At 37.8% G+C, this 23195-nt stretch overlaps 1 protein-coding gene across 1 annotated transcript in view; it reads left to right on the top strand.

The window, feature by feature from the left end:
* The window catches only part of WDR44 (WD repeat domain 44), an 80683-nt gene extending 73898 nt beyond the window's left edge, over window positions 1-6785 (top strand). Inside the window, exons 19-20 of the mRNA XM_007178371.3 lie at window positions 3210-3344; window positions 6555-6785. Of these exons, the coding sequence (XP_007178433.2) occupies window positions 3210-3344; window positions 6555-6649 (230 nt within the window). The 3' untranslated portion in view covers window positions 6650-6785. The remainder of the gene's footprint in view (window positions 1-3209; window positions 3345-6554) is intronic.
* The last annotated feature ends 16410 nt before the right edge of the window (window positions 6786-23195 follow it).

Below are 23195 nucleotides of genomic sequence, written 5' to 3' on the forward strand. Positions count from 1 at the left end.
CAATGAACATTGTGGTACATGACACTTTTTGCATTATGGTTTTCTCAGGGTGTATGCCCAGTAGTGGGATTGCTGGGTCATATGGTAGTTCTATTTTTAGTTTTTTAAGGAACCTCCATACTGTTCTCCATAGTGGCTGTATCAATTTACATTCCCATCAACAGTGAAAGAGGGTTCCCTTTTCTTCACACCCTCTCCAGCATTTATTGTTTGTAGATTTTTTGATGATGGCCATTCTGACTGGTGTGAGGTGATACCTCACTGTAGTTTGGATTTGCATTTCTCTAATGATTAGTGATGTTGAGCATCCTTTCATGTGTTTGTTGGCAATCTGTATATCTTCTTTGGAGAAATGCCTATTTAGGTCTTCTGCCCATTTTTGGATTGGGTTGTTTGTTTTTTTGATATTGAGCTACATGAGCTGCTTGTGAATTTTGGAGATTAGTCCTTTGTCAGTTTCTTCATTTGCAAATATTTTCTCCCATTCTGAGGGTTGTCTTTTGGTCTTGGTTATGGTTTCCTTTGCTGTGCAAAAGCTTTTAAGCTTCATTAGGTCCCATTTGTTTATTTTTGTTTTTATTTCCATTTCTCTAGGAGGTGGGTCAAAAAGGATCTTGCTGTGATTTATGTCATAAAGTGTTCTGCCTGTGTTATCCTCTAAGAGTTTGATAGTGTCTGGCCTTACATTTAGGTCTTTAATCCATTTTGAGTTTATATTTGTGTATGGTGTTAGGGAGTGTTCTAATTTCGTTCTTTTACATGTAGCTGTCCAGTTTTCCCAGCACCACTTATTGAAGAGGCTGTCTTTTCTCCATTGTATATTTTTGCCTCCTTTATCAAAAGTAAGGTGACCATATGTGCGTGGGTTTATCTCTAGGCTTTCTATCCTGTTCCATTGATCTATATTTCTGTTTTTGTGCCAGTACCATACTGTCTTGATGACTGTAGTTTTGTAGTATAGTCTGAAGTCCGGGAGCCTGATTCCTCCAGCTCCGTTTTTCTTTCTCAAGATTGCTTTGGCTATTCGGGGTCTTTTGTGTTTCCATACAAATTGTGACATTTTTTGTTCTAGTTCTGTGAAAAATGCCACTGGTAGTTTGATAGGGATTGCGCTGAATCTGTAGATTGCTTTGGGTAGTATAGTCATTTTCACAATGTTGATTCTTCCAACCAAGAACATGGTATATCTCTCCATCTGTTTTGTATCATCTTTAATTTCTTTCATCAGTGTCTTATAGTTTTCTGCATACAGGTCTTTTGTCTCCTTAGGTAGGTTTATTCTGATTAGCTCTAGTAGTTTTCTGGTAGAGTCTTTAGGATTCTCTATGTATAGTATCATGTCATCTGCAGACAGTGACAGCTTTACTTCTTCTTTTCCAATTTGGATTCCTTTTCTTTCTTTTTCTTCTCTGATTGCTGTGGCTAAAACTTCCAAAACTATGTTGAATAATAGTGGTGAGAGTGGACATCCTTGTCTTGTTCCTGAACTTAGAGGAAATGGTTTCAGTTTTTCACCATTGAGAGCGATGTTGCCTGTGGGTTTGTCACATATGGCCTTTATTGTGTTGAGGTAAGTTCCCTCTATGCCTACTTTCTGGAGGGTTTTTGTCATAAATGGGTGTTGAATTTTGTCGAAAGCTTTCTCTGCATCTATTGAGATGATCATATGGTTTTTCTCCTTCAGTTTGTTAATGTGGTGTATCACATTGATTGATTTGTGTATATTGAAGAATCCTTGCATTCCTGGGATAAACCCCACTTGATCATGTTGTATGATCCTTTTAATGTGCTGTTGGATTCTGTTTGCTAGTATTTTGTTGAGGATTTTTGCATCTATGTTCATCAGTGATATTGACCTGTAGTTTTCTTTCTTTTTGTCGTCTTTGTCTGGTTTTGGTATTAGGGTGATGGTGGCCTCGTAGAATGAGTTTGAGAGTGTTCCTCCCTCTGCTATATTTTGGAAGAGTTTGAGAAGGTTATGTGTTAGCTCTTCTTTAAATGTTTGATAGAATTCGCCTGTGAAGCCATCTGGTTCTGGGCTTTTGTTTGTTGGAAGATTTTTAATCACAGTTTGAATTTCAGTGCTTGTGATTGGTCTGTTTATATTTTCTATTTCTTCCTGGTTCAGTCTCGGAAGGTTGTGCTTTTCTAAGAATTTGTCCATTTCTTCCAGGTTGTCCATTTTATTGGCATAGAGTTGCTTGTAGTAATCTCTCATGATCGTTTGTATTTCTGCAGTGTCAGTTGTTACTTCTCCTCTTTCATTTCTAATTCTGTTGATTTGAGTCTTCTCCCTTTCTTTCTTGATGAGTCTGGCTTAGGGTTTATCAGTTTTGTTTGTCTTCTCAAAGAACCAGCTTTTAGTTTTATTGATCTTTGCTTTTGTTTCCTTCATTTATTTTCATTTATTTCTGCTCTGATCTTTATGATTTCTTTCCTTCTGCTAACTTTGGGGGTTTTTTTGTTCTTCTTTCTCTAATCGCTTTAGGTGTAAGGTTAGGTTGTTTATTTGAGAAGTTTCTTGTTTCTTTTGGTAGGATTGTATTTCTATAAACGTCCCTCTTAGAACTGCTTTTGCTGCATCCCACAGGTTTTGGGTCGTCGTGTTTTCATTGTCATTTGTTTCTAGGTATTTTTTGATTTCCTCTTTGGTTTCTTCAGTGACCTCTTGGTTATTTAGTAGTGTATTGTTTAGGTTCCATGTGTTTGTATTTTTTACAGATTTTTTCCTGTAATTGATATCTAGTCTCATAGCGTTGTGGTCGGAAAAGATACTTGATACGATTTCAATTTTCTTAAATTTACCAAGGTTTGATTTGTGACCCAAGATATGGTCTATCCTGGAAAATGTTCCATGAGCACTTGAGAAGAAAGTGTATTCTGTTGTTTTTGGATGGAATGTCCTATAAATATCAATCAAGTCCATCTTGTTTAATGTATCATTTAAAGCTGTGTTTCCTTATTTATTTTCATTTTGGATGATTTGTCCATTGGTGAAAGTGGAGTGTTAATGTCCCCTACTATGATGGATTTGATTTTTTTTAAGAAAATATTTTTGGGTTTTAAATAGTTCTTAGTTACTTATATGTTAGTTTTTAAAGGTACTTGCATATAACATACACTATTATGTTTTTTGCAGTATTATACATTTTGTCTTGATGTTTAGAATGAAGTTTATTAGTTGTCTTGAAGTAAATTTTTTTTCCTAGCACATAATGCAGTTGTTACATCAGCCATCTTTGCTCCAAACCCAAGTTTGATGTTGTCTTTGGATGTGCAGTCTGAAAAATCAGAAGGGAACGAAAAAGGTGAAGATGCTGAAGTTTTGGATAACATGCCCTCTGGTAGGTATTCATATTTTATTTGTCCTTCATTTTCTCTAGTCAGCCTTTAGTAGCCTCATTGACTTGTGGGTATTATGAGGTCTTCATGAGTATGAAGAATATTTCTGTTATGCAACATAATGGTTGTCAGATGTTCATTTCTGAACATTTTGGTAACATAGTTCTTGCCAGTTTTACTTCTTTTAAATTCACCTGGTAATTAAAACTGAAAATTTTGAAAGTTTGTAATTTTTTTATGGAAAACTATATTCTCTTTTGAGAAATGCAAACCAGACATAAATATATACAAGTTAAATTATCTGTCTCTACTGCACTATAATCTCTGAGGGCAAAGATTTTATGTGTTTTATTTATTGTTGTAGGGCCAGTGCCTAGCACAGTGCTTGCCTGAATGTAGTAGGTGCTTAATAAACATTTACTGAATAAGTGAATTAAACCAAAGTGAAAGCAGTGTTCTTTTCTAATTGCCACAAATGTACAGCTCCTCATAGATAGCTATTTACAAGCCAGTGATTCTTGCCCTTTGCAGCAAATACTTTGAGAATGAATAGTACTTTCAATTATATAAAATGCTCAGATTAGGAAGTGAAAAGAAACCGTCAAGTAGTATTTAGTGCCGATTATATAAAAATGGTCCTTGTTAATTCTGAAGAGTAAGGTAAAACCATGTAAACTTGGACCAGTTGTTAATGAAAACAAGTTTGTATTGTTAAAATCTATTGCAGAATATTTTATTAAATGTGTTTTCTCACTTTAGAGACTATACCCAGGCCTTGTAGAGAGTTATAAAGTCACAGCAATAGATACAATGTAGTAAGAGTGCTTCTAAAAGTATTTGAATACTAAAAAGTTCTCAAGCATTTTTATCTCATTTAATATCAAGTCATTTCCCTTGCGGTATTATTTGCACTATACACTATACTAAATACACTATTTCTTCTGTCTGTGAAGAAAAATTTTGATAGCAAATATGAACTTCAGTCTAGCACTTCTTTCTTTTTTTTCATTTAAATATTTATTTATTTATTTATTTGGTTGTGCTGGGTCTTACTTGTGGCAGGCAGGCTCTTTAGTTGTGGCATGTGGGATCTAGTTCCCTGACCAGGGATCGAACCCAGACCCCCTGCATTGGGAGCATGGAGTCTTATCCACTGTGCCACCAGGGAAGTCCCTAGCACTTCTTTCAATTACCAGATTTAAAAATCAACCAACACAGAATTATTACACCTTTACTAAATGCCTGTTTGGAAATATTTCTTTTCATTTTCTTTTTCTTTTTTTCTCACAGTCAAATCCTACTTCTCTCTTCTAAATTAAGTCATTTGGTTGGGGTTTTTTTCTTTTCTTTTTCCCCAATACCTTTTTACACTCTGCACATTTCCCCTACACATTGAACAGAAAATTCTAGCTTTTTAAACCATTTGAGGAAAAATGAAAAGTACCTTTTTTAAACTTCTCAAAACTGCACCATATTAACATGGTTCAGTTATTACTTCACTGGGTCCTTTTTAAAGAGGCACAACTTTGGATCATACTCAGATTTGTGTTTGCTGTTCTGTACCCGTGTAGGTATACTCTAAGAATAAACTCTTAAACTCGGGGTATGAGATCATAAAATATATCTGATTGCCCTCCTCTTTATTCTGACGTATTTGGCAACTTAAGCTTCAGTTTTCCTCATGTTTAAAATGGTGATAATACCTCGTTTATAAGGTTGTGATATGGGCAGAAGACCTAAATAGACATTTCTCCAAAGAAGACCTACAGATGGCCAGCAGGCACATGAAAAGATGCTCCACATCGCTAATTATCAAAGAAACACAAATCAAAACTACAGTACACACACACACACACACACACACATACATACACACTGGAATATTACTCAGCCATAAAAAAGAATGAAATAATGTCATTTGCAGCAATGTGGATGGACCTAGTGATTATCATATTAAGTGAAGTAAGTCAGAGAAAGACAAATATGATATCCCTTATATGTGGAATCTAAAAAATAGTGCACATAAACTTATTTACAAAACAGAAACAGACTCACAGACATAGAAAACAAACTTGTGGCTACCAAAGAGGAAGGGGGGAGGGATAAATTAGGAGTATCTCCGAATCACTTTGCTGTACACCTGAAATTAACACAGTATTTTAAATCAACTATACTTCAATTTAAAAAAAAAAGATACAGCTGAAAACTGAAAAAAAAAAGGGTTGTGAGAAGAATTAAAGATAACACATGTAAGGTGTCTAGCAAAATGCCTGGCATGTAATAGACATTATCATCTTCATTATATTGTATCTTATAAAGCATTTCTATATATATATATGATGAATTATTTTCTTCTCTAGCCTTTCTGATATCCCTCAGTTGTTTGCTGCTGCTTCTGCTGCATAGCACTACTTTGAGATATACCAAAAGTGTGGTTAGGAATGTTCAGCAGCTTAGGATATGTTTTTAACAAATCTAAGTGAAACCATTTTGTCTAACTCATCCTGTACACAACTCCCCAGTTACAGTTTGGATTATTTTCTTCCTTACTAATCAGTCCTTCTTAAATCTACAATGTTTGCCTATGCATAATAGTTAACACTGAATTTTGTTCGTTAAATGTTTTTACCAGCAAATGTTAAATGGTAAGCGTTTTTGCCATTCAGCGTAGTAGCTACATGGTTCTTCAGTATGGACTGGAAAGGCAAAAGGTGCTCTCAGCATTCACAGAGTGATCGTGTGTACTTCATTTCATGGCAGTTCCAGTATGTCTGCTGTACAGTAAACCTTACTGTCAACCTCATTAGTGAACCCTGTTGGCAAAAGACTTGCCCAGCTGATCCCATCCTGCCAACATTCCAGTCCTGGGGCTGAATAACACGCTAGCCTCTTGCCATGAAATGAAGAATCAGACAACTTAGAGGCCTTGGCTGCCTGGGAGTAAATCCAGGCATCCTGGCCCCAAGGGACCATAATCTCTCCTTAGCTGCCAGGAAAAGAGCAGCTAAGACAAGGTAAGTGGAAGTGAGCCTCAGAGAGGAGAGGTACAGGAGGATGAAAGGATCACAGGAGCAAGCCAGAAAAGAGAGACTGAAAAGGCTGGGAGAGGTTCTTCTGCCCCAGAGGTAGAGGATCATGGGCATGTGACAATTGTGGCAGCAGGCTTCATATTCCTTTAAAATCAACTAAAAACTTTCTTTTATGCTTTTAAGGTATTATGAAGACAGATAACACAGAAGTTCTTCTCTCTGCTGACTTCACTGGAGCAATCAAAGTGTTTATTAACAAAAGGAAAAATGTATCTTAATTTGAAATGACATTTAAAATAAACATATCAGTAAGTTTCTATATGTATCAGAACTGAAAAAAAGTTATAGTGTTTCAGGCCAACATCCTTTTTTTAATTTTTATTGGAAGCTGTTCAAATATAATATATTTTTTGAGAGGCAACGTTAATGATCTAGTAAACCCGGGACTGATAGACTAGAAAGGAATGTAGCTAGAATAACATTGCCAAACATTAGGCTTTACGTTTTGTTATGTTTGTGTTTTTGTTATATAATTGTGAACATGCACAGGTTTCTGCATGAAAATATATTAATATATTAATCACATGTGTGTGCCTTTTGGTTACATGCACTAAATCTAACAGAGTTAAATTATTTCAGTGGCTCTTTTGGCCTCTTACTGAGGGGGAGTGTCTTGTTTCTAGCTTAAATAATTTCTTTTGCACAAAATTTCATTTTTAAGAGAAGTGGTATCTTTTGACTGAGTTACTATTTTTAAAATGTTATATAGGTTTTCAATAGGTCAACAACCATGTGTAAATGGTTTTTATAAATTTCTCAATTTGGGGACTTTTTTTGTGTGTGGTCTAAATTGTGGACTTAAGATTCTTTTCTTTGTATGTGTGTGTGTGTGTATATATATATATATATATTTTTTTTTTTTTTTGCCACACTGGAGCACAATGTTTCCTATGTAAAGAATTCTTTTCATTCTTTATCCATGAGCACCAGGCTTTGCTCACTTAAAAAAATTAAGCCACATTACGGAGTGAGTCTTCTTTTTTACAATAATGTAAAAATGGACAGTTTACATTTTTTTAAAGCATTGTAGTTTTAAAAATTAAGCTGTTTTGTTTTGTGTTGTTGAATTTGAAAGCCTTTGTAAATATTGATATAATGTACCAATGAAATAACATCTGGGGTGATGGAACCCTGATAATGTTGTTGATGGTTAGCATATGTTTCTGAAAATTAAATATGTATTATTAAAAGTTGGTGGCCAAAACTTGTTAAACATATGACTTTATTTTCAGATGACTTCGGTAAATTGAGAAATGTGAAAAAAACAAAATCTTGTTTTATAATTTGATTTTTAGCAAGCAGAGATCAAATTTTGGACCCCTAAATTATAATGCATTAGCTACATACCTTTAAGAAAAAAAGTTTTTAATTCTAGTTCTAAAATGAACACTGCTAACAGTTCATCTGTATGCTTATATGTTCTTCACTGCATTTGTTTTCAGTATATAGGTGAGAAGCTGGGGAGCTGAGATCACATCCTTATTAATCAGCATGGTCTTTTTTTTTTTATTTATTTTATTTATTTATTTTTGGCTGCATTGGGTCTTTGTTACTGCATGTGGGCTTTCTCTAGTTGCGGTGAGTGGGAGCTACTCTTCGCTGCAGTGTGTGGGCTTCTCGTTGGCGGTGGCTTCTCTTGTTGCAGAGCACAGGCTCTAGGTGCACGGGCTTCAGTAGTTGTGGCTCGCAGGCTCTAGAGCACAGGCTCAGTAGTTGTGGCGCACAGGCTTAGTTGCTCCGCGGCCTGTGGGATCTTCCCGGACCAGGGCTCGAACCCGTGTCCCCTGCATTGGCAAGCGGATTCTTAACCACTGAGCCACCAGGGAAGCCCATCAGCATGGTCTTGCGGTGTCCTGGATTTTCTAGTTCATTGCATATTATTTGCCTTGGTTTTACCCCTATGCTGCTTTCTTCCTCTTGCCAGTGCTATGCTTTCTCCTTCCCCTCCTCTCACCTCCCTCACACTTCTCTCCCCACCTCTGCTCACTTTTCTGTACTCTACCTGACAGACCAAGTTGTTATGCCATTGGCTTTTTAACCAGTCACTTTCGTAGTCTCAGGGTCTGGATGGCAGTGTGATTGGTCTAGTGTCTCAAAGAATTCAGTGTCTTCAACCCTCTTGGCTTTCACTGACTTCTGCCTGAGGCCTTGTAGTCTGCTGTGGTGCTGGATGTTTCAACTGCAGATAATCAGGGTGTTGCCATATGAATATTTCCTGATAGGTTTTATGTGGTTTCTCGAACAAAAAGGCAAAAAATAGTTGGGATGCAAGCTTAAGAGAACAATACTGACACTTCTAAATTTAGTTTTAAAAATTGTTGGCTATCACTATATAAATACACTGCGAAGTTACAAGTCAGAAAGTGAGTTTGAAAAGGTAGCATGAAGATGTATACAAAGAAAAATTGAACAATATTTTTCCCTAAAGTGAATATTAGAAACTCACTGTAATAAGTTGTGTCATTATAGGAAGGAGCACAGATTCTAGAATTAGATAAGCTTAGATTTGGTTTCCTCTGTTAGCACCTTCCTTGAGCAAGTTATTCTGTATTAATTTCCATGTCCTTATCTGTAATATGAGAATATCTAATGGAAATTGTAAAGATTTACTGAGAAATCATGTATGTATAAAGCTTGGTACCTAGCCAATAGGTGTACTCAACAAACACACATTTCTCACTTCCTCTCCCGAATCCCTGAGTACCCTCCTAGACCAAAAAAAAAAAAAAAAAAAAGATGTGGAAGTGCTTTCTAGATATTGAGATTTCATGGACAAATAGTATTTTAGGGATTGACATAGGGCACCAGCCTTTTTCTGCCAACTCAACACTTTTAAAAACTGCCACCGTCTACTATCACCTCATCATAAAAGAGAGAACATTTTAATACTAAAAAAGTCACTAAGAAAAGTCAAGCACAATCTTATCTTAGAGCAACAAACAGTCTAAAGTGAATAAACCTAGCTTTTGAAAAAAGTAACCATATTACCTTATTTTCCCTTTTTCCTTTGGTGAAAATTTCATCACAGACTTGGTGTGGCTGCCTGAACAAGTTTAAAACCACATTTCATTAAAAACTATTTGAAGAGTCATATTGAGCCTTCCCCTGCCTCCATCTTGTTTACCTTAATTGGAATTAAAATATGAATGACTCAACATATTTAGCATGCCATTTTCTCTGGTCTTCAAATTATACAGCTGGGCAGTTGCTTTTTATTCTTTGAAATATATGTTTAACATTAATATATCCATCCCCAGAATTCCAGTTTCAGTTGTATAATTTTGAGAGCCAGCTCTCCTCACTGATACGAAAAAATCAAATTATCAGAATGTTTTCAAGTTATTTAATTATTATGGGGATTCAAGATAAAGTTTTCAAAAGAAAATCATTCCCAGTTTCACTGGTTTCTAGCTTCCTGCCTTACTTCTCCATTAAGCAGATGTTTATTGAACACCTACTATGTACAGACCACTGCTGGGACTAGAAAAGAATAAGGCAGCAGCCATGTGCCAGAAGAGCTCACAGTCTGATGGAGAAGATGGCCACAGAAACAAGTAAGAGACTTGGAACTATCTTGTGGCTGTGGCCCTAGAGATGCCCCTTCTCATCCTATCCCCTGTCTGTTCTACTCTTCCTAGTAACTCATGGCAGCCACTTGATTCTCAGGCCCATCTTATTTCATCTAATATTACAAGTAGCAAGGATAATATGGGTAAAAGACCTTATGAGTAGGCCATAGGTAAGGTGGAGAAAATGGAGTACCCACCATGCCAACATCTTCGCTGGTCTCTGGCCCCCTCCTCCCAGACTAAAATCATTGTCTATTTCCTCTAAATTCTTACCTGTCTTCTGTTATGAGCTAACTCCTTTTTAACAGACCCCCCTTCCCTGCAACTGCTCTCCTGTTCCCTTCAGTTCTGAAGCTTGGTCCATTTTGTTTTCTTTCATTCTCTAGATTTGAGTCATCTAGTCTTGGGGAAGCCAGGTTCCCCCTGTTAGCCACAACCACTTGGCTGGTGTAGACCCATGCACATGAAGTAAATGCAGGTTGATACAGCAGGGCCAGCATGAAGGGTGGTGTGGAAATGAGGGGAGAGATCCACTGCAGAGTCCGCAGCAAATCAAATGTCATCATGTAGGTAATCTACGGTGGTCCAGGCAGATGGAGTTTGCCTGTACGTCCAGCTACCCTGCGTTACATTTTTAAATTTTTATTTTGGAATAACTTTAGATTTACAGAAAAGTTGCAAAGAAAATACGGAGTTCCCATATACTCCTTACCCAGTTTCCCTTAATGTTAATATCTTACGTTACCATGGCACAGTGATCAAAACTAAAACCCACACTGGTACAATACTGTTAAGTAATCTCCAGACTTTATTCACATTGCACCAGTTTTCCACTAGTGTCCTTTTTCAGTTCCAAGATCCAGTCCAGAATACCTTATTGCATTTAGGCATATTGTGCTTTCTTAATTTAAATAAACTTTTTATTTTAGAATAGTTTTAGATTTTTCAGAAAAGTTTGCAAAGAGTTCACATATCCCCTGCACCAATTTCTCCTATTGTTAACATCTTACATTACAATGGCACATTTTTCACATTAAGGAACCAACATTTGTACATTACTGTTAACTAAACTCCACACTTTATTCAGATTTCACTAGTTTTTACCTAATGTCCTTTTTCTGTTCCGGATTCCCGTCCAGAATGTGACATTACACGTGGTCGTCAGGTCTCCTTAGGCTCTTCTTAGCCACAACGTTTTCTCATGCTTTCCATGACCTCAGCAGTTTTGAGGAGTACTGGTTAAGTATTTTGTTGAATGTCCCTCAGTTTGGGTTTGTCTGGTATTTTTCTCATGATTCAACAGGCTATGAACTTTGGAGAGGAAGACCACAGAGGTGAATTACTTTTTTCATTACATCACATCAAGGATATACACTATGGAGAACAGTATGGAGATTCCTTAAAAAACTAAAAATTGAACTCTTATATGACCCAGCAATCCCACTACTGTGCATATAGCCAGAGAAAACCATAATTCAAAAAGATACATGTACCACAATGTTCACTGCAGCACTATTTACAGTAGCCAGGACATGGAAGCAACCTAAGTGTCCATCAACAGACGAATGGGTAAAGAAGATGTGGCACATATATGCAATGGAATATTACTCAGCCATAAAAAGGAACAAAATTGAGTTATTTGTAGTGATGTGGATGGACCTAGAGTCTGTCATACAGAGTTAAGTAAGTCAGAAAGAGAAAAATGAATACCATATGCTAATGCATATATATGGAATCCAGAAAAATGGTACTGATGAATCCAGTGGTAGGGCACAAATAAAGATGCAAATGTTGAGAACGGACTTGAGGACATGGGGAGGGTGAAGGGTAAGCTGGGACAAAGTGAGAGAGTGGCATGGACATATATACACTACCAAACATAAAACAGATAACTAGTGGGAAGCAGCCACATAGCACAGGGAGATCAGCTCGGTGCTTTTTGTCCACCTAGAGGGGTGGGATAGGGAGGGTGGGAGGGAGGGAGACGCAAGAGGGAAGACATATGGGAACATATGTATATGTATAACTGATTCACTTTGTTATAAAGCAGAAACTAACACACCATTGTAAAGCAATTATATTCCAATAAAGATGTATTTTTAAAAAAAGGATACGTACTACCAACATGACATCACCTGGCTGAGGAATGTTTGTCAGGTTTCTCTATTATAAAGTTACTTTTTTCTCACTTTCCATAAATCTTCTCTTTGGAAGTGAATCACTAAGCACAGCCCAAACTCAAGGGGTAGGGAGGAGTTAAGGCCCACCTCCTTGAGGAGCAAGTATCTGTATAACTTAATTTGGAATTGCTCAGTACAGGAGATAGGTCCCATCTCCCTTATTTATTTATTTATTTATTCAACCATTTGTTTATATCAGCATGGACTTTACAGGTATTTATTTTATACTTTGAGTTATAGAGCAATACTACATTATTTTGTTGTTCTACTTGTTCCAGCCTTAGCCATTGAGAGTTCTTTCAAGTTGGCTTCTGTGTCCCTTTGACTTTTTTTTTTTTTTTTGAGCACTTCCTTACTTTCTGCCACTCCCAACATGCTCCAGGTTCATTTTGTATGTTTCCTGCTCCAGCCCTATAATCAACCATTTATCCAAGTTCCTTTTATTGGAGACTGGTATTAGAAACTAAGATTTGGGTGATAGGTGTGCTCATTGCTACTGGGGCATTGTTTCTCTTAGGCCCTCTCAGCTGACCGAGCAAAGAAATATATGCATGTATGCTAATCTCCACACATCTATAAAAATTTCTATGTAACCATCTCTATATTAAATTAGATGTGAATCCTTGCTGATGTCTCTGAGTAATCCATTAACACATGGATTATTCTAGTTTCCTCCTCTTGCTTATGGATAACCTCCTTCTCCAACAGTGAGACACCTGGTTTCCACCATTTACTTCCCATTTACTTATTTGTTCAATCACAACATAACATATTCAGCAGTTTCAGAATTGCTAACCCATACCCCCATGAGAAATACCTTTACCAACTAGAATGCAGTCATTTGTCTTTTATGCAGTCATTTACATACAGTCATTTGTCTTTTATGTCGTAATTTCTGGATACAACACCGTTTCTCGAAGTTACTAAGGTCAGCGCCTTTTTTCTCCACTCACATCACCTTTTTAAATATTAGATTCATTTACATTATCTGTTCCTCTAATAAAATCTATTGGGGACTTCCCTGGTATCAGAGTGGTTAAGAATCCACCTGCCAATGTGGGGGACACAGGTTCAAGCCCTGGTCAGGGAGGATCCCACATGCTGCGGAGCAACTAAGCCCGTCCACCACAACTACTGAGCCTGCGCTCTAGAGCCCACAAGCCACAACTACTGAGCCCGCGTGCCACAACTACTGAAGCCCGCGCACCTAGAGCCTGTGCTCCGCAGCAAGAGAAGCCACCGCAAAGAGAAGCCCGTGCACCACAGTGAAGAGTAGCCCCCGCTCGCCACAGCTAGAGAAAGCCCACGCACAGCAATGAAGACCCAACACAGCCAAAAAATAATTAATTTAAAATTTTTTAAAAATTAAAAATCTATTGGGATTTGATGATGTACATAGACTAACTTATTTAGTAAGTAAGCAGTGGCATTCTTTTGTACACAACTTCCTGCCTTGCTTTCAAATGCTTAACATTATCCCAAAGCAGTTTTATAGTCTGTCCTGTTGCTGCACTGGGGTTGCACTTATTCAGCAAACATCAAGCGCTTAGTCTGTGTCAAGACCTTGAGGGAGTCCAGTAGAAGAAACAGACAAGAATGATGATTCCATCCAGACTCTTAGCATGATTAAAGGGTAGTCTTATCTGATTTTCCTACTTCTCAATGCCAAGCCATTTACTGATATATATATATATATATATATATATATATATATATATATATATATACACATGTATGTATGTATATACATATGATGTTGGGTTAAGTCAAAACCCAGTTCTCTGATTTACCGTGCAAGCAGGTATTGATTCCCCCTTGCTTATATAAGATTGTTTATATAAGTACTGCTTATAAGTATAAACAGTACTCTCAGTTATCAAAAAGCAAACTTATTCGAGCATATACAAAATTTGGTGATTATCTTAAGGAATTAGTAATTCATTAGAATATATGAAGTCCATTCTCAAAAGACATTTCTAATTTAGTTGTGAATACCTTAACTCTCTCTCCTGATGAAAAGATACGGAGGTAGAGCCGTTCTGATGGATACTCTAAAAGTTGAGTACATTGGTCATTTGGATTCATGCTGTGGATCTTTATAGAAGCTAACCTGACAGCCCCATAACTTGTTTGCAGTGAGTCTGCCTATATTAGTTTGCTAGGGCTGCCATAAGAAAATACCACAGACTGAGTGGCTTAAACAAGAGGTTTGATTTCTTCTCAGGACTCTCTCCTACGCTTTGAAGATGGCCACCGTCTTGCCTCTTCACAGGGTCATCCCTCTGTGCACATGTGCCCTGGTGTCTCTGTATGTCCTAATCTCCTCTTTTCATAAGGACACCAGTCAGATTGGATTCAGTCCCACCTTAAGGCCTCATTTACACTTATTGCCTCTTTAAAGGCCTTATCTCCAAATATAGTCACATTCTGAGGTACTGGAGGGTTAGGGCTTCAACATATGAATTTGGGGGCAACACAATTCACTCCATTAACACTGCCCCCAACAGTCATTTTATTTAAAATAAATCTAAAAAGTGATAAAACTGTAGTAACAGCAGGAAATAGGGAAATTGGAAATACTCAAATTAATTACTCAGCCTGTGGCTATGCTTTTTCAGGCCCTGCATTTAAGGTTATACATGAAATGCATCTAAACTAGACAAGCTCAAAGATGAAATATACCAATACCAAATTGTCTTGATTACTGCACCTGTGTAATAACTTTTGAGATTGGGAACTGTGAGTCCTCCATCTTTTCAAAATTGTTTTAGCTATTCTCAGTCGCTTGCATTTCCATATGAATTTTAGGATCAGCTTGTCAATTTCTGCAAAAACTGTTGGAATTTGATAGGAAAATTAACCCTAATTTCTCCAGTAAAAAAAGATATTTTTGATGTATGGCTGAAGAGCTCACCAGAATTTGAAAAGTCTCTAAGAACCAAGTTTGAAGCAGCTGGCTGAGACTAAACAACATAGGAAAAATTTCAAAGCAAATGCTTTTCAGATAATCACCTACATTGCCTTGAGCCATTTGTAATATGCTTTGGATCTCAGAAATTCATGAAGGAGTTACAATTACGATTTCAATCATTTTATTGCATATTTTCTGAGTTCCTACTCTATGAGGTACTGTAAAGAATAAAAGATTATAAGGTATGGCCCTTTCCTTCAAAGGTCACAATCAGAACACCTTTCGTTAGTAGAAACCTTTTTCCACTATTAGAACTTGTTAATACAGCATCTTCAGATTAGTACAAGGGCATAAATAACAGGAGGATCTGTTACACATCTATTCAATTTCCAATTTTGTGGGAAACCTAAATCTTAGGAGGATTTGGCAAAAAGCAGTGGAGAAACCATGACTTAAGGATTATTTACATGTAAAATACTACCCTTGGAGAAGCATTTGTGGGAGCAGAGTTGGGTTATATACGCTGATTGCTGGCTGGGGCTAGTAGCAAGGCTTAGGTAGAAGAGAGAATTCGGTTGCTGCATACCTGATCTATAAACTGACACAAATTCATAAGAAATCCTTTCTAATTTAAAATATTATTCTACTTTAATATTTACACAGTGTAGAAAACTTGACTTATACCAAAAATTATAAGAAATAATCACCCATAATACTGTAATTCAGAGATAACTGATATTAATATTTTAGAATATTTAACTCTATTTTTATGCATATATATTTTTAAGAGCTTGTATAATTAAACAAGATAATTTGAATACTATTCATACTACACATCATGGGCAGTTTCCATGTTTTTTCATGGTGCATAAATGTTCCATCATATGGACACAATTTAAGCAATGTGTGGAACACTCAGGGTCTACCCGTATTTTATTACCATGAATAACAATGGAAGATATAGAGGCAAATATCTTTGTCAGAATTTCTAATTACTGACTTAAGATGACAAATCCTTAAAATGAAAGTATAAGGCATGGACTCCTAAGGGTAAGCAGTATCATAGATTGTAAAAATCTTCTGCACAGGAATTGGGAGCCCCAGTTTCTAGTCCTGGTTCTGGTGGCCTTGTGACTTCAGGAAAGTTAAGGAATTCTCTGAGAGCCTAACAAAATGAGGTATTTAGATTAAGAGCCCTTCTAACTCAAGTGGTCCATGTGCCTGGTCAGCATTCCTTCAGAGGCAGTATAGCTAAGAATTTACTCACTTTCCTGTTTGTTCAGCAGATATCTAGAGGACATGTGATATGCAAGTCACTCGCAGTTTATGTCACCTGCAAAGTCATAGCCATGTGAAGTCTGTTGAAGTCAACTTGGGGAGCTCACTTCCAGAGATGGAATTCCTGGTGATAGAATTGACTGGCAGGAGAAGGGAGGGTGGGTAACAGAGCTGGCTCGCCTTTCCCCACATCTCTACAAGGCTAGCCACCACATCTGGGTATATCAACTCCTCTGCCTTTATTATACTTCCATAGCTTCATTTGTTTGGGTCTTGAAGGTTTTTCACCCCGGGAAGGAATAACTAGTTACGCTGGTATCAGTTAATTTTCCTTATCAGTTGGCATAAACTAATAGTTGAGTATAAAGAAAAATAGTGCACTGGAAAAATGTTGCAAGGTACCAGGAAGGAAGAAAGGGAAACATATGGGAGATAAGAAGACTGCAACACAAACTCTATGGACCTCACATTTTTGTCTAAGATATCCCAAACTACGTCACTGTTAGAGGCCATACCAAGGTTACTTACCTCTGGCATATGGAATGTTACACCAGGTTGATGACAATAAATTGATGGCTCACAGCCCAATCCCAACAATAACCAAAACTACCAGAGGGGGCACTAGTGGTCCCAAGTCAGAGCATCCCTGAGATCTCCACTGCAGTAAATTCAACTGCTCCTGGAGCTCGCTGTATTGGGTGCATGGCAACTAGGAACCCCAATGAAGCCAAGCCCATCACCTGTCTCACCCAACTGCCAGGACAGGTCAGGCTTTGTGTTGTTAATATGTTTATGTTCATGCTGACATTATAACTTCTGACCTGTGGCACCAGAATGGCCCAGTCTGACTGAATTCTACACCTAGAATTTCTAATTACAACTAACCATGCCCCAAATCAGTATATTGAGAAGCATTTTCCCTAATGTTTTTTCCCCAAACACATTCATCAGCTGGATCCGTAAATATTGTCTCCTCTAGCTGGTACTCAACATTTAAAATATTGCGGTGCATATTATTCATTATCTGGATAAGGAGACCAAAAGCATAACTTAAAATTGCTAGGAGAACAAAAGGCCTTAGATTTTTCCCTGTCCCTAGCTGGGGAGAGTGGGGAGGAGTATTGGAGCAGACGGCAGATGGCAGTATTTTGCCTCTCCTGGGACCAGACCAAACAGAGGGAACCAAAAAGCAAAAATGAACTGTATCAATCTGCTGAACCCCCAAACAAATTTCACATACACTTCAGTGAACCATGAAACTAACCTAAGTTATTTACAAAACAAAGTGTTTGGTAAAGCAGGGCAAACCAGAAGTGAACCTATTTTCTAAAAAATTTGAGTATGTGTAAAACTTAACAAAATGGCCAAAGAGAACTTAAATTGAATCTTGCTTTGGTAAATCAGAGTCCATAATCAGGAGCATCTTCTAAAAGGTGAGTTTGGCATAAGGCAAAAAAGAAAGATCTTCATGCAACTCTGTGTGTGGCAAGAGTATACCCCTAAGTATGTGGGAGCGGGGGGAAGGTGCAGACAGACTGCAGAGGCAGCAAAGGCTGGAATAGACACCAGTGGCAATGGGAGTGGAAGGTGATGGAAAGCCTTAAAACCTCCTGAGAATCAAGTTGAAACAGATGCAGAAGACAGAAGAGAATGATTCCACTTCATGGTTGATTATTATGAATTGACCCACAGAATGTACGTGAAAGTTGATCACAGGGCCTTGCAAGTATGAGATGCTCAACAAATGTTCAATCGGAATTGAGTCTGCTGCAGTGCAGAGTACAATGTGAAAAAGGCTAGAGTAACAGAAGAGAGATTGGGAATTATGTGTGACTTCATTGGCTCTATTTTTGCCTTGACATGGGCATTTGCTAAATCAAAGGAATAAACCATTAGAGGCTGGATTCGGTCAGCCAAGCATTTGTGCATCTCCATTAGGGAGAGGATTTATTTTAAGCTTATAAATATAAACAAATACATGAAAGCATTTCACTCTCATGCATTAATGTCGAGAACAGAACATTTTGTTTCTCCTTCTTCAAGGCCCTCTCCCTTCAGTCTAGAGCCTGAGCTAAGAAAATAAGGGTAAGTGTATATGCTGCAGCCCACAGGCAAAAAATCTCCTCTGCGTCTTATATTCTAGCCCAGGATTTCTTGAGCGTCAGGCACAGACAACCTGCATCAGATGAGGGGAGGGGAGGAGGTGTGCTTAGAATGCAGAGTCCAGGGTGCCCCAAACCTCCTGAATCAGGATCAAAGGGAGCCAGGCCCTGGAATTTGAATATTTACAAACTCACCAAGCAATTCTGATAAGCACTAACATTTTAGAAGCCCTGGGTTGGAGCAGCTGTTGTTAAAGATAAGTACACATAGGGACTTCCCTGGCGGTCCAGTGGTTAGGAGTCCGCGCTTCCACTGCAGGGGGCCAGGGTTTGATCCCTGGTCGGGGAACTAAGATCCCACAAATGCGCAGTGAGACCAACAACAACAACAAAAAGATATGTACACATACCGCTGAGGATACATGAAGATTTTCCAAGGCATATATAGGCACAGATAGTCTTAAAGGAATCAATTTCCAGATCCTCCATTTTCATATGTCCTCAGAGTTCCTAAAATCCATCTGCCTAAGAGGCAACCAGCAGAATCTCCTTTCCTGCCTCGCCTTTCATGATCACCTGTATCTCCCTTGACAGACCAAAAAAAAAAAAAAATCATACTTATCTATCCTAAAACTTATGTAGGGAATGGCCCCAGGGTGTAAAAACCGCCATAGAGACAAACAGAGGGACAATTCAAAATACTGGTATCGGGGCTGAGAACATGTGTGACTACAACAATGGGGTAGCATATCTTCTTGCCAGTTAAGTGGTTTCCGATTCTTTGCTTTCAACAAAATTGAATGAGAACCTAATTGTCAGATAACCATTAAAAAATAACTTTGGTAATAGCTCACTGCTATTTTTTTATATACTTGGAAAGGTTCAAAGAATTGAGTGGCATTGCTATAACAAAATTCTCATCTACTTAAATTTGTGAATAAGGTTCCTCAATGCTTATGTCTATAGATGGAAAAGAAAATAGGAACAAAATTGAAGCTGAACGCTGTGTCCTTTTAGCAGTAAGAACTAGTCAGCCACAGAAATATGAACTAATTGAAAATGGCCCCATACACCACATTTAGAGTTGTATTTCCAATAAAAATGTACTCCTCATGTTTAATAATTGACTAAAATTGTTACATTTATTTTGATCAAGCCTTACAGCAATATAACTGTAAGGCTAACTCAAATCAGAAGAAAAGTGTTAACATTTACAGCACTGTGGTCACAGGAAATGAAAAATATAAGTTTAACATGTGTATCTGTATATTTTCTGCAAAGAAGTATGACAGGGTGATAAATATAAACATTTTCAAGAATGAAAATATATTACATTAGGATAAAAATCTGGGAGAAGAGGAATGGAACTATACGTTCAAGGAGAAAAGGGAATAATAGATAGTTTTCAACTGTTAAAGAGCTTGTCTATATGTTTTTGAAAGGAATGATGGCAGCTGTCGAATTGTTATGGTTGAATATTATGGCTTATAAAATATATCTTTAAAAAGCTGTTATTAAAAAAAAAGAAAATTGGGAATGGGGTGGGGTGCATGTATGGAATAACCACTGATTTCCCTCACATTCCTAAAAATGAAGTTCTGAAAAATATATATTTGATGGCAAAGTATTATAAAATTTAAGTAAACTCCTCTGCATTCAAATGGGCTGGGTTTTTTTTTTTCAAATGGGCTGTTTTTAATAGAAAGTTGTCAAGGATTTCTTTGAAATGATGGTGCGTTCCAGGAGCAGCATGTGTCCTGGCTCTGTCATTAGCTTTATGACTTTGGGCAAGTAGCTTCCCCCCTTCCCTGGGCTTCATTATCCCTATCTGCAAAATAAGGGATTGAATACAAAGATATTTCAAGTCCTTCCTGCTCTAACTGGTGATCTCGTCTATTTCACCTAGTTGGTTTTTATTTTTCCTTTAGCAATCTGTTTGTAAGCCATTGTGTAATTTCAGTTCACCTCCACTAGAGGGTAGCCAGAGAAAGGAGATGAAGCTCAAAACGCTTGTATTCTTTGCAGTCAGTCTGGACCCCACCCCCCCAAAACAAAAGTCAGCGGAAAAAATTGATGTTACATGGACAAAAATGAAATTGCAATTTCTGCTGATTTCATTTCTCTTAGCAATTGTGCTCCTATATTACACGAAGAAATTATGAGAGACGTGTTTTATACAATTTTCTTTTTATTCAATATAAGGAAATCAAGTTGCCTTGTCCATACTGTCTATCCCCAGCTAAGAAATTCAATCTTTACTATATCAATCTTCAAGCCCACCCCTTTCCCATTCTTTTTTTTAATAAATTTATTTTATTTACTTATTTTTGGCTGCGTTGGGTCTTCGTTGCTGCGTGCAGGCTTTCTCTAGTTGCGGCCAGCGGGCTTCTCAATGCGGTGGCTTCTCTTGTTGCGGAGCATGGGCTCTAGGCACGCGGGCTTCAGTAGTTGTGGCGCGTGGGCTCAGCAGTTGTGGCTCATGGGCTCTAGCGCTCAGGCTCAGCAGTTTGGCGCACAGGCCTAGCTGCTCCACGGCATGTGGGATCTTCCCAGACCAGGGCTCGAACCCATGTCCCCTGCATTGGCAGGCAGACTCTTAACCACTGCGCCACCAGGGAAGCCCTCCCATTCTTTTTACTGGGATTTCCAATCAAGAATTTTGATTAGGAACTTCATTGATTTCCATTTGCTTACCACAAAAAATTCTATACTCCGGACAAATTTCTGATAAGCTTTGTTTCCCATCACTCCCCAAAAATCATCCTGTACCCCAGAGGTGCACCTCTCCATAAAAATCCCCCAAGTATAGGCTTGGTCTTTGCAGGGCTGAACTCTCTGTGGTGTGACAGAAAGAGCCCCAAGCTCGAGTCAAAAGATTTTATTGCACAGAATTCCTTGGAGAAACAGCTGATTTCAGGGCTAGGCAAGGTAGGAACAAGATGACTCTGGAACATATTGTTATGCCAGAAATTAAGGAAGTGCTCAAAATAAATGATGGGGGTATGTCACAAGAACAAGAACCAGCTTGAAAGGGACATAGGCCAAATATGTGACAAATTGAGAACCCAAATAAGTACAGTAATGAAATATGAAACATTGAAAAAACAGAAAGCCATGAGTCCATAACAATAATAGATAGATAATAGTTAGATAGATGTAAACACGTACATACCTACATAAATGGAGGAAAAGGGAGGGATCTTGTTTACTGTAAAGTACAACTGGTGAAGGCAAAAGAAGTACTTGAGTTGGAAAATCGACATCATGTTAAATATTGGTCAGACAAGAATCATCAATGGCTTTTGATTAGGAGTAGGATATTTGCATGGTCTTAAAGTATTACCCCACAAATTGCTTGTTAATTGCATAGTAAAAAAATAACTATACAGTGAAGAAATTGGATAACATCTTGACCAAGTGATCAAATTAACATCACCAGGGAGGCACAAATGGACAGTGTGTGCCTCCAAGATGTGAGACCCTGAGACGGACCCAGCATCGCCTCTGTAGTATTTCAGTTGAGAAAGCATCACCTGAATGTCAGACAAACCTCAAATAAAGAATGTCCTACTGGAAAAATAAGGAGGAGGGTGAGGACTGTATTGCTTGAAAATGTCAATGTCATAAAAGACAACGTCTATGAAAATGTTTCGAGTTTAAAGAGACACGACAATTAAATATATACCTGATCCTAGACTGGATCCTGTATGGGAGGGAGGATCATGCTATAAAGGACATTATTGGATCAGTTGACAAAATTGGAATATGATGGTAGATCACATAAAATTGTGTCAATATTAAATTTACTGAAGTTGATAACTGTACTGTGGTCATGTAAAAGAATATCCCTATTCTTATGAAATACATGCTGAAATATTTAGGGGTAATGGGTCATAAATTATGTAACTTATTCTCAAATGGTTCAGAAAAAATAAATATGTATACAGAGAGAGAGAGCATGTACTATAACAGCAGTCAGAGGTATTCTCTGTACCATTCTTATTCTTTCAGCTTTTCTGTAATTTTGAAGTTATTTCTAAATTTACAAGCTTAAAAAATGTGGTTGCAAATCCTGATCACGCCCCTTAGATCTCTACAACCACAGGCAATATGTATGACTTCCCGGCAGAGGCAGCTACCAATCACTGACGCTTACTATGGGTCCATGTGGGAGGCACTGTGCCTGCATCATCTCAGTCCTCAAAACAATACTTCAGGGGAGGTTTTACCCTGTTTGTATAGATGGGGAAACTGAGGCTCAGAGAAGTTAAGTAACTTGCCCAAAATCACCTAGTTATTAATTGGTCGGGTTGCGATTTGAACACAGGTCTGATACTAATACCCCATTTCCAAAGAAGATAATAGTACCTAGTCATATTTATTTTTTCTTTTTACATAGTAATTATGATACTCTAAAACATTATTTAATTAATTTATTTAACATTGTAATAGCTTCTTTTCTGTCTTCCGCCACTGCCTACAAGGGCAAGGATTGTTGTCTATTTTGTTTTATTATGTCCACAAGCATCTGGAATAATGTCTGGCACATAGCAGGTGCTCAGTAATGCTTTCAATGAAGACTTAAGCCTTACGAGTGTTGGGAGGGTTAAATAGGATGATGTAAATAGCACTTTTGGTATCCTTTGCTTGCGGGATCTTAGTTCCCCAACCAGGGATAGAACCCATGCCACCTGCAGTGGACGCATGAGTCCCAACCACTGGAC

This window comes from Balaenoptera acutorostrata, chromosome X (assembly GCF_949987535.1).
Source record: "Balaenoptera acutorostrata chromosome X, mBalAcu1.1, whole genome shotgun sequence".
Taxonomy (NCBI): domain Eukaryota; kingdom Metazoa; phylum Chordata; class Mammalia; order Artiodactyla; family Balaenopteridae; genus Balaenoptera; species Balaenoptera acutorostrata.